Source organism: Morus notabilis, unplaced genomic scaffold, assembly GCF_000414095.1.
Source record: "Morus notabilis unplaced genomic scaffold, ASM41409v2 Scaffold533, whole genome shotgun sequence".
NCBI lineage: Eukaryota > Viridiplantae > Streptophyta > Magnoliopsida > Rosales > Moraceae > Morus > Morus notabilis.
In genome coordinates, this window is record NW_010362301.1 from 1 (window position 1) to 15514 (window position 15514).

At 34.6% G+C, this 15514-nt stretch overlaps 2 protein-coding genes across 3 annotated transcripts; both read right to left on the reverse strand.

Moving 5' to 3' along the window:
- Window positions 1–1322: 1322 nt before the first annotated feature.
- Window positions 1323–4931, reverse strand: LOC21389135 (beta-1,3-galactosyltransferase 6). 2 transcript variants are annotated; one of them, XM_010101647.2, is made up of 2 exons: window positions 3758–4931; window positions 1323–1501 (listed from the first exon to the last, which is right to left on the reverse strand). In XM_010101647.2, the coding sequence occupies exon 1, from the start codon at window positions 4745–4747 to the stop codon at window positions 3758–3760; it is 990 nt and encodes a 329-aa protein (XP_010099949.1). In that variant the 5' UTR covers window positions 4748–4931; the 3' UTR covers window positions 1323–1501. The 2 variants fall into 2 exon arrangements, with proteins under 2 accessions (XP_010099949.1, XP_024023664.1); XM_024167896.1 differs by lacking the exon at window positions 1323–1501 and adding an exon at window positions 1622–1855.
- A 1459-nt stretch (window positions 4932–6390) lies between these two features.
- LOC21389136 (peptidyl-prolyl cis-trans isomerase FKBP17-1, chloroplastic) lies at window positions 6391–12377 on the reverse strand. Its single transcript, XM_024167897.1, has 4 exons — window positions 12056–12377; window positions 7949–8071; window positions 7474–7590; window positions 6391–6748 (listed from the first exon to the last, which is right to left on the reverse strand). Exons 1-4 carry the CDS (start codon window positions 12362–12364, stop codon window positions 6626–6628), a joined length of 672 nt encoding a protein of 223 aa, XP_024023665.1. The 5' UTR covers window positions 12365–12377; the 3' UTR covers window positions 6391–6625.
- Window positions 12378–15514: the final 3137 nt, after the last annotated feature.

Genomic DNA, 15514 nt, shown 5'->3' on the forward strand with positions numbered 1-15514 from the left:
TTTTTTATTTACGTGTATTTTTTATGAGAGAAAATACTGTAGTGAACCATGAATCATTATTCGAATCGGGGTACGAATTTTCCAACTAAACAATCCATCTAGATTGAGTTTCGAATCACAAGTAGAGTTCGTCAAAAATTGAGTGAATCTCGTAACTCAAGACTTTAATCTCTCTTTTAATTGGGTAAGAAGGACCAACAATGTTCTCTCCCTCACAAGTTGTACGGATAGAATGGCCCTTTTGCCTCTTTTCTTCTTCATTTTTTTTTTGTTTTTTGTTTTTTGTTTTTTTGTTTGCTACTCATGTTTGCTTGTTAGGGAACGTTGTTTGCACTCCCTTTGATTGGTTTATTTTCTGACTTTGATTTGGATTAAGCTGTTTGTTGGGTACCTTTCTTTGATAACCTTTTTTTTTGCTTATTAATTGAATCCTTAAAAAAAAAAAAATACTAGCTAGCAACATGGTCGCATCCAATTTGTACTGAGTGAAAATCATCATTTCTTATCTACGGATTGAAAAAGAAAACTACTATGCATTTCACATTTTTGGAGTTTGAAGTTATACTTTAATTTTGGGTGTCAGTTATTCCTATCCTAATCACACAAAAAAAGGACTAGGCCTTCTAATAGGAGAGAATCACTAAATCACGACCAATCAAATTCCAATGTTTAATTTCAATAGTACTTTATGCTGGAGAGATGGTAATATATCCAACTCAAATGATAGAGAATTAAAGGTCACACAATTTAGGAAGCGCTGCAGCCCACAAATTGCACAATTTCAAGTGCATTTGGTATGCCCTGCAGGCTGCAGTGGACGATTTGCTGCAGTGGATGCTCATGGGCTACAGCGGAAGTTTTGTCCGTTGCAGCCCCCAAACTGCACCATCTCAGGTGCAGTTTGCTTAGTGTTGTGCGCTGCAACGGATACTTCATCCTTTGCATCGCCCATTGCAGAAAAACTATGCGTGTGTGATTTGTGATTTGAATTATACCAAATCATTGTAATAATTTGTGATATGTTTTCATACATATCTGAATACCTATTAGCAACAATTATGTTTGTTGTAATAGTTGCATTAATACATGAAGAGATACTTTTACATTGAAAAGATACATTTATGTGAATAATTGTAACAATTGAAATGGTTATGTTCATTCAAGCAATGAAACCTCTGTCATTTTATAATTTCTAAAAAATTTACAGACTTAATTCTTGTTCTAAAACATAATATTATTACTAGATATTGTGTTCGAAGATTTGTTAAAGACATCATCCATGATCTTAGACATTAGCCATTGCTGCTCTGTATAGCTTTTGTTTCTTTGTATAAAGCTTGAATTTATAAAAATACAATACTACTTTTTTCACAATTCAAACACTCTGACTTGATATTGTATCAGAGCTTTTGTAGCTCACACGAGTCATTGATTCTTGGCCAACTTCTTTTCTCTTCTTGTTTTTTTCTTCTTCTTTTTCTTACACCCTTCATCATCATGGCTGATGAAAGCACAACTAGGTTAGCCCTTAATCAAAATATTACCAACACAACTATAAAACCCAAGCAATCATATTTCAGCAAACGTAGCCAATCAGATCCTAACTAAACTAACCCCCTTTCAATTATTTTGCGTGAAAAACTCATTTTGATGCACTTCTTTTGCTTGGCTATATTGATGGAGCAAAGCCTTGTCCATCCCTAAATATTGTGGATGATGGCAAGAACCTCTCAAACCCAGAATACACTCTCTGGTTGAGGCGAGACAAACTTCTCCTCTTTGGAATCATTGACTCCCTCAGTCCAAAAGTCATACATGTGGTCCGTCGTCTTTTTTAGTTAAATAACTATATAAGCTAAAAAGAGTATCAATTAAAAATATGGGATAAAAATTCACACTCTTACACTTAATGATAAATTCAGTAATTTTCTCTTGAAAAAATCAATGGAAAGAATGATTTTAGTCATTGATATGCAAGAATATGCGAGCCATATCATTTCAACAAGGGCTGCTTAAAGTACTAAAGGGGAGAGACTTTGTTTAATGGTGTGTTGGGCCTTTTACAATGATGATAAAATTTGAAATTGAAACAAATAAATGGGAAGAATGATTTTGGTCTTGCGCTGCTTAAAGTACTTAAAGGGAAAGAGGATTTGTTTGACGATAAAAAGGAAGATCTATTGGAACATGCTCATAGTAAAATTCTATTGTGATAGTAATCAATTTTGGAGGGACGAAGAAGATATTTGAATTACAAAATTTCCTCATCATTGATGGGCCTAAACCGTGGAAAAAAGTACTCTGCAAAAAAGAAAATAGTCGAGCCAGAAGAAAACAGTCCTTATATTCTCCTACTAGGGCTAATTTCCTTTGAAATTTTAACCTTCAAAACTTCATAATCTGGTCTTCTCCGTGACACGCAAATTTGTAGAAGTTTTTGTTATCTTTTTTCAGAACTTCTTGAATCACTCATGGCTTGTTCTTTTGAGTGAAAAACTAAAAAAAAAATAACTCGAGTTACAACTTTATTCGAGTTCATGTTCTTTTAAGTTTAAACTTGAGTTTAAACTCGAGTTTAGGACTAAAACTCGAGTTCAAGTTTCTCATTCAACTCGAGTTCAGAAACTCGAACTCAAATTAATGAACAATATTTTTTCTATTCTTAAAAATGCTATAACTTTTTCGTTTTAATTCTGATTGAGATGATTTTTTTTCTATGTGTTGACAACGAAAAGACGAATAAAACCCGACCCATATACCCTATTAAAATTTTTCATCAACATTGAGGTTTTATTAAAATACTATCTAAATACAAATTCAAGTTTTGACTCACTCAAACACAAACTCAAAAAGATTTTTATCTCAAACCATAACTCAAATGTACACAACCAAACACAAACTCAAGTTATAAGTTCAACTCAAGTTATAACTCAAATTCAACTCAAGAATTATACTCAAGTTAAACTCTAAAAGAACGAGTCCTCAATTTTGATAGATCATCTTGGTGTTAGGTGAGAGATCCTTAATAGATCATCTTTCACCGTTATATCACCACCACTAATAATCCATAAATAGCGTCATTTATATTGAATCTTCTCTCTTTTCTTGATTTGTAGATGTAGGCATGTTACCAAATCACATTAAATTTTTATATTCTAAATTCTCCCTTTTACTGTTTTCTTTAATGTTTAATATCCTAATTATCAAGTAACTTTTTAAATCAATTAATTACCACCCTCGATGACTCGATTGAGTATGTAGTACGGTAATTAATTTTGATGTAGTTACAGGTTTTTCAGAAGAATAGCATTCTTTTTATTTGTCACCAATTATGTCGACTTGATATATAATTAGTGAACTTAAACTATAATATTGAAAGCTAAAAACGACAAAAGAAAAATTAAAGGTTGTCTCTGTTTCATCAGTCCACATATATGGAGTAAAAAAAAAAAAATTCCTTTTCTCGGTGGTAAATGTCAAAACGCACACATTTTACATCTCTTGTCAATTACATAAACACCATCAGAGATCTCTTCATTAAAACAATGAAAAATGGTTAATCATAATTTGCAAACTCAATTAATGTGTGTACATATTTCCCCCCACTTTTTTCAACTCAACATTTATCCAAAAAGAATGAATTAACAAAATGCCCCAAACTATAGTCAAGTCAACGACCACTAGATCAAACTGGCACAGACTGAATAGATCTGATATATATATATATATATATATATATAACGAAAAAATTACTCACCTAAGGTATATGATACAACTTGGAGGGCTTGAGATTCTGGGTGTGATTAAAATAGTTCAAAGTCCGAATCCACTTCTCTTGATTCTTCAACAAATGAACCGCAATAGTGTCTGGCCAAAGCTCATGAGTACACCCAGTTTTTGGCTCAGGAAAGTTGTACATTGACCACTTTGCATTAAACCTGTTCTTCGCTTTGTGCCCTACTCTAAGCCATTCTCCAAAAACCTTGTCCTCAGGACCTTCCATTTTGTTCCTCGGAATCTCCGAATCCCGAATCCATTCGACCAAATCCCACGACACCAAATAGCCCATCCCGGACATGTAACGCACGAAAGGGTCCATGCTAGGGCAAGGAATCACGTACCCGTAATACAAGTCTTCTCTAGGCAATGGTTTTAGTGACTGGACAAGGCTTTCCAGTCTAAAATATGTGTCGTCGTCGGCTTTCATGACGTAGTGGTATGGCGGGCTTGGAGCGTTTGTGTCGTTTAGCAATTCCGGTAGGCTTGAGAAGTAAGTATAGGTTTTGCCCTTGTTCATGTTCTCTTTGCAGTTCAGGATTATGATGTCGTCGTACCGCATGATCTCCAACGCGACGAGGACTTTTTGGTCTTCCTTTGTCAGGTTGCAGAAGACGAACTTGACGTCGATTTTCGCGCCGGTGGGATTCTGCGTGCCGTAGATTAGGCGGAGGAAGTGTCGCTTCTGGTACTGGTCGGGGAGGGTCAGGATGCCTATGAGTATTCTGATGTCGTCTTCGGAGGAGGAAGAATTTTGGGGAGTGAGGGAAGAAGTGGTGTCGTTTGTGTTGAATGATGAAGACTTGATGTCGTTTTTGATGGCCGCGGCGGCGCAGTTGCCGAGTCTCAAGAGGGCGTCGAACCGGACCTCGTTGATCGAAGCCAAGGCGCAGAGGCAGCAGATGAAGAAGATTGAAGAGAGAATAAAGCCTCGGCGATCGGCTGTTTTTGCTGTTTTCATTATGGTCATTTGTGTATTGAATAGGGGCGTTGTCGTATGAGGTAGAATATTGGAGAAGTTTTGGGGTTGTGCAAATGAGACTAAAATGAATTCTTAGAGTTATGTTTCTTACATGTGGCGCGTTTATTGCCAATCACGTGCAATTGGGAGCAAGATTTTGACTTTTCATTCTACAAGAAAAGTAAGGTATAGAAAAAAAAAAAAAATGGGGTTATGAATTTCCTATCTCGCCCCCTTCATTTGGATGTAGAATACTTGGTTCTTGTTTTAGGGATGGTGACGAGATTTTGGTCTTTTCGATAGCGTTAAGCGAGTTCACACCATGACCACAAACGTGTACATAATGGTGTGAAGTGAAATGATGGTGGAATTGAGCCTAAAGTTTATTGAAAAGTTTAGAATTCAATTTATTGAAACGTTGCTTGCACATTGGCAAAAGTAATAATTTATGGTCAACTTTTCGTAATTAGGTATCTTGGCATGAACATGATGCACCTTCAAGACCCTTCTACCTTGCTTGGTGCTCACCATATTTGACTAAAAAGCCACACCATTGACCCTGAAAATATGCATCTCTAATGGCGCTTTTAAATGTGTCGAAGAGAAGGTACTTTTTAATATGATTTGTTAATGATCCTAAGAGGACACTGATTATGGGAATATATAATATTATAATGTTAGCTGTTTTTTTTTTTTTTTTTTTTTTTCCATTTCAAATGAGAAAAGCTGGGAGTTTTCATAGAATATTGTTTATCATTTAATCATGCCATTAATATGAAGGGTAATTGTTTGTAGCCTTTTCATGCCTCCATACCATTTGACAATTATTTTATAATTTTGATTAACAACATGTTACAACAGATATAGTCGGTCCTCCATTTTCACATTATTCCAACTAATTGGTATTGGGATAGTGCATTCTTGTTAAGGTAGATCAAGCTGGCACATCTCATTGCTATTTTTCTTTTTTACAAAAAGAAATGGAGAATTTATCCTCAAGAGTGTACGAGTCTTGACTTTTATCCTTTATTCTTGATAAATACCCATTTGTTAGTGTAATTATTTAATTAAAAATGTTATGAATTAAGAATAAAGAGTAAAAATTCTGACCCAAGCACTTTCAAAGGGTATTTGTCAAAATTACATTTTTTTAAGCCCTAAAGCACAAATGAAATTGTAAATGACTATGGTTTTTTTTTTTTTTTTTTTTTAATTGAGCTTAGTGCCTATAGTTTCTCAAATGTTTAGTTCTATTTGTCTTAAAATGTATGGAGTCGTGGTAATTTCGATCAACAAAAAAATATTGTTACAAAAATTTGCTTAACGAAACAGCACAACTGTCTCAGAAAACTCTGGTTAGTTCAGCTCAAACTGGGCTTTCAAATCTGGTTTAATTTATTACTAAAACAAACATTTCATGTCAAAAGACTGCCAACTTTGTCACTGCAATCTTGACCACAAATTAGAACACGATTAGAGAGAAAACAAAGAAAAGAAGAAATAACATTCCGAGTGATTTCCTCTAGAAAAAAACAAAATACAAAGTACAAGGAAATATAATAAATTCTTCCCTTTTTCTTGTTTCATTACATGAAAGAAAGCAAACAGCTCTATTCAGTCACAAAGAGAAAAGAATTAACAAAAACTGACCCCAATAAAAAAGAAAAAACAAAAAGAAAGAAAAAAGAAGAGGAGAGAAAATGGATTTAACTACAATTATGCATGTCACTGACGTTATCCCCATATCACTTCATTGTATCTCATTATCTGTACATTCTATGAACAATCTCTATTTTACAGTTGAAAGTAATATTTTCCCCCGAGATGACACTGGTTGTATCTCACACATTTACATCCGAAACAAGTGGTGCTTGGAACACAAAATCCTCAAGGATGTCTTACGTTAACAAGCTCAATATCAAATAAGAGAGTCCCAAGAGTAGAGCCCTCTCCGTTGGCGAGGCGAGTGGGATTAAAAATGGTCGTGAACAATCTCTGCCTGTCAAAAAACTGGGAAAAAATTCGAGCAATGTTAAGTAATAACGTAAGAAAATTAGGAATAAATGAATCAATCTAAAGTCTAACTACTGCCAAACAATAGGGCACACGAGTTGATCAGTGTATGAACACATTGCACTCGATTTATATAGATAGTATATATACCAGTACTCCCCATTAAATGAACTAGCCGTTTTTTTTCATCTAGAAAAAAAAAAAATCAAAATCCTTTCTATCGCAATCCTTACTCGGTCCACAATTTGTACTTGTTGTCTTCATTGATCTGCATCTTCCTACTTTGTACATTTCTTTGTATGCCAAGATTATCATGAAAGGATAACAAACAAGCAGCAAAAAGTTGCACAACAAGTTATTAACCGGCAATGTCAAAGCTTTCTTTAACATAGTAGCGGAAGCGGGGATGGCAGCGGGGTGACCGTTTTAGGAGATGACGACTCAAAACACAGAACTTCGTGTGAATAAAAGGGGCAGAATTCTAGGCCCTGCAGTTGAAACTTAGCTTGCCTGTTATCCACACAAGGGGAGGGATAGATAGCAAGCAATTGCTGGCTAGAGGAGGTGACCTGCAACATCTAGTTGAAGAACCAACTATCGCAATTCCCAAATGAATTTTTCGGTTTCTATTTTCGTTCGCGCAATGTATATGCAAAGAAAAATCTAGCCAAATATGGATGTGGATAGTTCATAGAAAGAAGAAAAGGATATAGAGTAAATACATTAGGTGGTAGAGGTTCTTGTGAGGTGTTCTGATAGCCTTGAGATGGTGGAATGATGACCCTACGAATACCACCTACTTTCATTGACCTCACAGCAGCTTCAATCCCTGAAATAACCTGCAAATTGTTTCTTTTATGTTATTATGGAGATTACCAATCTGCTTCGACAATCCAGAAAAGGCAGAAAATGACTGCTCAAATCTCAAGGCAAAATGCGGATCAAATTCTCGGATAGTCTAAACAACCATAAAAACATCGCAATCTTATGGTCCCCTCTTCAAATTTCATGCTAATCTCATATTGTTAACTGTCTAAAGACAACCACTTTGCTTGGACTACAGGTAACAGAGTTCAAAATCCACATTCAAACTTTGGTTTATGTTCACTTGTTGGTTGAAAACATAAATAGCGAGTTTTACAGGAAACAGTGTACATTAGTGATTGAATACCATGAGAAAATGACTCGAGAACTCACTTTCCCAGAGCCGAGGACGAATACAAAGGGCACTGGTTCACCATTTCCATCTTTGTGATCATACGTTGAGTCAAAACGCCATCCCTGTTTTGCTGCCAATCTCCCGTAGTAATGAATAGCAACCTTTACAATCAAAGTGCACATTCAAATAAATAGATGGGGCTATTAGAAGAACCTCTTCTATTTTTATTTTTATTTATTTTTATTTTTGCTTTTAAATGAACTCTTGTCCTCAGCAATAGAAAAGAGAAATACCCAAAATGACACCCAAAAAAGAGCTTTAATTTGTACATTTCTAACCATAGGATGCAACACAAGATAAATTCTAGTCGGCTGCAATATTTTCACTCAATGATGTCAGTTCAATACTAGGCATTCATGAACAGCCATTTTTCTTTCCCCCCAATTCTATTGCAAAAAATGATTAATGTCATGTAAGCTTCTGAAAGAGATGAATTGTGACACTTTAATCCTCCATTTAAGTTTTCTAGTATTTGACATCTCTTAGAACAAGGAGCGCAAAAAAATACTAGAAATGATGAAGCATAAAAATAAATTAGACATGGAAATTTTAAGCAGAAAACCCCAAAATAGATCAGAGAAAAAACCACGGGCAATTATAGAAGAATTTCACTATTAAAAAAAATATGGGGATTCTCTTAAAAAAAGAAAGGGGCTTACAACTCTCTAAATACAAGAAAAGAACTACAGAAAACCTCCCTCTGTTAAAATAGGAGAAAATACCTCTCTAGACTTTATCTTTTTAATATGGGATTATGGGAATGATGGAGGGGAGGCCCATTTATGGCCAATGGAGAGGCTTCAAGGTTCTATGAACCATCACATTCATTGAACACCCACATATATTGAATCACCATATTCATTTAATTATCAAGTTTAATGAATCATCATGTTCAATAAATCTCCAAGTTCAATGAACCATCCTTTAATGATGACAATTTTTAGCTATCTCTAACAACTTCCAACATATCTCCCACTTAGAGACATGAATGAGGACTAATCATGTCTCCAGAAAATCCTTTCTGCCTTTCCATTACCGCGGTGCTTACGCTTCTTCTAGGTTGTAAGAGGATCTACTCCATTCAAACTTGTCAGCATTAATAGCCTTGGTCAAAGCATATGCTAGGTTGTCTTTGGCATGAATTTTCTGCATATCCACACTTCCATCTTCCACAACTTCTCAAACAAAATGAAATCGAACTGCCATATGCTTCGTCCTAGAATGAAAGGCTAGATTCCTTACTATGTGCAAGGCACTATAACTATCACACAACATGAGAATCTTCACTTATTTGTGCCAAGAGGTGAAAGTTCGGGCCGCCTAACCCTGGCCCTGCGGCCCGAATGGGAATTTCAAGCTTGGTCAGCACTTCCCATTATTTTCACCGGGGGTTGGGGGAGGGTCCGCCCAACCTGGCTCTAAAGCTCGACCGGCCTAGGGATGGGTATGGCTAGCCCAGAACTTTATAAGATATTTATTTAAAAGAAAATTTTAAAAAGGGATGTTCCGCCCGGCCTGACCCGAATAAGGTTTCGAGTCTGAAACCTCATCCCAGTTCGGCCCGTACCCTTAAGCGGGCGGGCCCACAATGACGGGCCTCGGGCTAGTATGTTGGCCCGGTCCAAACTTGCAGCTCTATCTATGTCCGACCTCTCCAATAACGTTTGATTTTAGATTGCTTCCTTACAAGCTTGTGTAGCTGTCATGTATTTTGCATTTATTGTAGATAATGCCAAGACAGTTTGCAGTTTCAAAACCCAATTTACAGCTCCTGCACGTGCAAACACATAGCCGGTAGTGGATTTTCTCTTATCTAGATCACCCACAAAATCTAAATCTACATAGCCCCTAACAGTAAATTTTGACCCTCCATAACATAGTGCAACATTTGAGGTACCCTTAACGTATCTTAAGATCCTTTTAACAGTATTTCGGTGCTCTCTAGCAGGATTCGCCATGTATCGATTGATTGCTCCCACTACTTATGCAATGTTTGGTCTCGTACAGATCATAGAAAACATTAAGCTTCCCACTGCTAAATTGCTAATGGCTATCGTAATCGAGGCATCTCCTTCCTCTCGGCTTCATTGCTAGGACATATCTCAGAGGATGACTTGAAAATAACAAGTTGAGGGATAGAAATTGTTTTACAATCTTGCATGTTGAAGCGCCACAAGACCTTACTAATGTAGTTCATATGAGATAGTGACTTTGCATCCCTAGAATCTTGTTTGTTGGTCCCAAGTCCTTCAAATCAAACTCCATAGTCAATTGTGCCTTCAATTCGTAGAATCAATCTTTAAAGGGGCCTACTACCAACATGTCGTCCATGTACAACAACAAAATAATAAAATCCTCATCTTCAAACCTCTTCAAATATGCACAAGGGTCTGAACTAAGTATGTTGTCTCCAAGTCTTTAGACATAGGATTCAAATCTCTTGTACAAAGATTTGTTTAACCTACAAATTAAGTTCTCTTTTCCTGCTTAGGCAAAACCTTCTAGTTGGAGCGCATGTAAATCTCTTCTTTAAGATCTCCATGAAGAAAAACAGTCTTCACATCTACTTGCTGATATGATGAAAGTTGTTAGGGATGGCTCAAAATTGACATCATAATCCGTTTGGTTCGAGGGTTCAAGTGATTTGAACCCAAGGTTTTAGTTCAATCTAGTGCTTGGTTGTAAAAAGTAAAAAGTGGTTTGAACCCTTGATGTGACATTTAAACCATCAAAATCAAAGGGTTTCTAAACCAACCCTCCCCCTAATTTCCCATGGTTTGAACCTAACATTTCAACCACACTTTTTAAACCAACATGGTTTAAACCAAAAGTTTCAAACCACACTGGTTTTAAACCCTACAACCAAACGAGGCCTTGAACTTGGATATTCATTGAACATGGTGATTTATTGAAATTGATAATTCAATGAATGTGGTGATTCAGTGTATGTGGGTGTGTGTTTAATGAATTGTGATTCGATGAATGTGGTGCTTCAAAGAACTTGGAAGCCTCTCCATGGCCTAATCATGGCCTCCCCCCATCATTCCCAACATTCCATCCTCAGACAATTCTTTTTAGGGCTCGTTTGAAAGGTATACTCAAATTATGATTCTTGATTCTAATGTTTGAAATTCAAATTTTTTGTGAGAGAAAAACATTGTAGTAGAATCAATGATTTGTGTTTGAGTATATGAAACAAATGGGCCCTTACTTTCTCCTATTACAAGAGAAAGTCTAGATAGGTTTTTGCTCCTATTACAAGAGAGATGTTTTTTATAGTTCTTTCCTTGCATTTAGAGAGAAAGTTAGTACTCTCTAATTTTCATGATTGAAAAATTATCTCTAAATATTTAATTTTTGCAAATCCTTTGAATTTAACCGTGTTGCAGAATGCCCCAAATCAATATCGGCTATTAATATTTGAACAGAAATGCTCTCGTAAATGTTACATACACGTTATTTGAGGTCGTTTGAAAGAAGAGACTGAAATTTTAGTTGATGATCATGTAACATGTGTGACTGCATTTTTTTTTTGTTCCACATTTTAACACCGTTCATCAATGTGGACGATATATGTTGTTAAGTTCAGCAGCATTTTGATAATTAAAAATTCAGAAAGCAGCTTGGCAATTCAATTTTTATAACTCTGTTTTCGCATTAAAAAGTGTTGTCCTCGTCCAATTCGGCTCGAATTTTGGTATGAGTGGGGCAAAATTACCACATGAGCAACCCGAAAATGTGCCAAAAATCAGATAAAACGGCCATTTGAAGGACGAAATTATGTAAGCAAAATCAAAATCTCAAATGTTACCAAAAGGAAATTTGAGCAACAAAACCTCACAAGTGTCTGTCACAACACATTGTGCAGTTCAATGGTTTAGATGAAATTAACCAAAAAATGGTTAATTCGGATCACAGACTACTCTATAAATGAAATAATAGCTCATTAAAATGACAAGCATATACAAACACACACACACACACATATATATATATATATTATATAATGTACATATACGCGTATATATACATATAGAGAGAGAGAGAGAGAGAGAGAGAGAGAGAGAGAGAGAGAGAGAGAGGACCTGGTCGCCATCAGTGGGAGCTTCGCCGGAACCGAGGCGGAGGTCCAAAGCCCTAACGCGGCCGGAATTGAGAAGCTCGGAGAAGTCGGAAATGGCGGAAGATGAGCAAGAAGGAGCGAGAAACGAAATTAATACGGAGATGAAGGAAAGAGACAAAGCTCGTCTTCGCGTTGTGGTTGACAGAGAAGAAAAAGGAGGAGTTACAGGGACGGTCTCTGGTGAAGAAGACGACTTACGTGGCGCGAAACCAGTGGTGGGATTGTGGGGAACACGGCAGCATTGCAGTGGCGCCACACACTGAAGAATCATTTTCCTCTCCCCGTTTGAGGCGAAATTCTGGAATGGTGTCTGCGTGGAATATTTCTTTGAAATACATTAGAATTTTTAATTTTTAATTTATTATAATTAAAAATCTCATTCATTTATTAATTTGAGTAATTAAACGATTAAAAAATATAACATTTAAAATTTTCTTTTATAATTAAAAATTTTTAAAAAATATTACATTTTAATTTAAATTAAAATTTGAATTTACAAAGTGAATAATATCAAAAATTCTCACAAAAAATTATATTTAACTTTTTTTATTATAATAAATTTTTTTTATATAAAATTACATTTAAATTTAAATTAAAAATTCAGATTAATAAATTGAACCGGCTCATATTCTCTCTTTATTTTGAGTCAATAAAAAGGACATGTCTAAGGTAGGAGGTGTTAAAATCCCCTACCAGTAGGGTGAGATTGAACGGTTGTTCGTGATGCGATTTGACGTGGGTCCCATTGAAATATAAGTTAAAGTTGCTAATCGTAGCAGGGAATCTATCCTCTTTAAACGTTAAATCCAACGCCGTTAATGGATGTCGTTTTTGTTAAATTGAGTTGCCTGGTATTGTCGTCAACTGCTAGACTTTCCCCAATAAAAAATGTACCTCTATATATATATATATATATATATATATATTATTTTGGCGTTTTAAGGTTGTAACTATGAAATATACCCTTTTTAAATCCAAACCAGAGATGATGATCCACTGATTTTGACTAATTTACCCTTTTCAGCTTGACTTGAAAATTTTATTTGTTTTTTAAACCTAACACTTATTTACTTTTTGATTACCTAATTATAAGAAAGTATAAATTCGTCAAATCAGATGTCAAAATCAGTTCACTTAGAAAAGTTACAAACAACATGTGAATTTGGTTTCATTCAATATTTTTTTAGCGTTTTTTTAAACAAAAAATTGAAAATTCCTTTTAAAAATACATCTGAGGACCTTCTTTCTTATATATTTTTTAAATTTTTATCATTTTTTTAAATTGTAAAACCAATAATTTATTGTTTTTTAATTGTTTTAACCCAAAAAAAAAAAAAAAAGTCACAGTCACTACTCATGCCGAGGACATATCGAAAATAGATGAATATTGGGACTAATTTAAGGACGTTATCGGGCAGAGTTGGATTGGGGTTGACGCATTGACATTGTGGTTAGGCTCAATTCACGAAGTCAATGTAAGTGCAAGATGGGTTAACCTTGGAGCCAATAATCTGGGATTGCTATTGGAGCCAAATAGGCAGCAAGGTCTAGGATCCCAATCAAAGTTGAGTCAGATGACATTTGATAAATTACGATTTATTATTTTAATTTTTAAAATTTTAATTTTTTATGAGAATAAAACACTATAACAAATAAAAAATTATAATTTTAAATCAAATCAGAACTCTCGAAACAAACCGAAGATCAATCATTCATGACCAAAGACAAGGTTGGAATGGGTAGGGATGTACTCTAGGCTTTGGCTACGACAAACGCATGGTGGGCTCATTGTAGGTTAGGAATGGAAAAGTGTCGGGGAGAAAGAGAAAAATATATCAAGACTTGAGATGAATTAAAATTAATAGGCCAATAGTTTACATAAGTTAATAAATAGGTTAAATTACTGTTTTCGTTCATAACTTGTCTGGTTATGAACCATAACTTGACAAGTTATTGTCCATAATTATCCATAACTTGTCTGGCTATGAACCATAACTTGACAAGTTTGTCAATAACTTATCTGATTATGAACCATAACTTAACAAGTTATGACCTATTAATTTTTATAATTAAAAATTGACCTATATACTTTCTTAAGTTTTTTATATTGGCTTATTTTCTACTATTTTTCTGGTATTAACCGAAGCCTGTTGGCCCAATCCAAACAATAGTCTAGGCCCATTAGCCCAGCTTCGTCGTAGCTCGTTGATTCGACCTTGAAACTTGTCCTGGTCCGACTGTAACAAAGGTTTAGACCCATTGGCCTTTTGGGGGAGCCTGTCTCGACCAAGCCCAAACGTCTGTCCCCACCTAATGGCTATCATGTTTTGTTTCGTTTTTTGTTTTAAAAAATACGGAGAAAGAGAAAAATAGGTCAAGACTTGAGATAAATTAAAATTAATAGGTTAATAGTTTATAAAAATTAATAAATTGGCCAAATTATTATTTTTATCCATAATTTGTCTGGTTATGAACCATAACTTGACAAATTATTGTTCATAATTCACGGTTTTTGTCCATAACTTATCAGGTTATGAATCATAACTTGATAAGTTTATCCATAATTTATCTGGTTATAAACCATAACTCGACAAGTTATAGTCTATTAATTTTTATAACTAAAAGTTGACCTATATACTTTCTTAAGCTTTTCATATTAGCCTATTTTTTACTATTTTCGTAAAAAAATATGTACAAAATAGGTTGTTACCAAATATATATATATATATATATTTTTTTTTTTCCTACGTTTCCAAAGAAAAGAATCAAAAGCTTGTTACTAAACGTGTTTTTTCCATCTTAAAAAAAGAACAAAAACAAAAACAATAGAATAAGGAAACATTTTTTTCACAAAAAAGAATGAAGGCGTTTCTTGATAGGTCGAAGGTGAAACGTAAAAAGACGATAACAAAATAATTGTTGTTTCGTAATATAACGACAACGAGCTTTTTACACAAACAAATGATATGTAATTTTCCAGATAAAATGATGCAAATGTTTTAAATGGAAAATTTGACGTTGTCCAAGGAATCAACAACATACTGTTTTTTTTTTTTTAAAACTTAAATTCATGGATACTTTCTAAACTTTTTTTCTCTCTCTAAAATTAGTTTATATAGTCAATTTCGTCTCATAAATAGTTTCTAAACTCAATAATTGTCTTATAAATGGTCCCTTCATTAAATTTTGAATGGAAACCATTAACTGTCTCATAAAAAATTCTTGAACTTTCTTCTCTCTCTTATAATAGTTTTTATGTTGAAAGTTATACTAAATTTAATCCCTAAACCTAAAAAATAACAAAATTAATTAGTTTGTCAATAAATAGATGCAAGCAAAATTAAATATGAGAAGTTGTACCAATTATAGTCCCTAATCTAAAGCAATAAAAATAATTCTATAAACACCTATTAAATTTCTA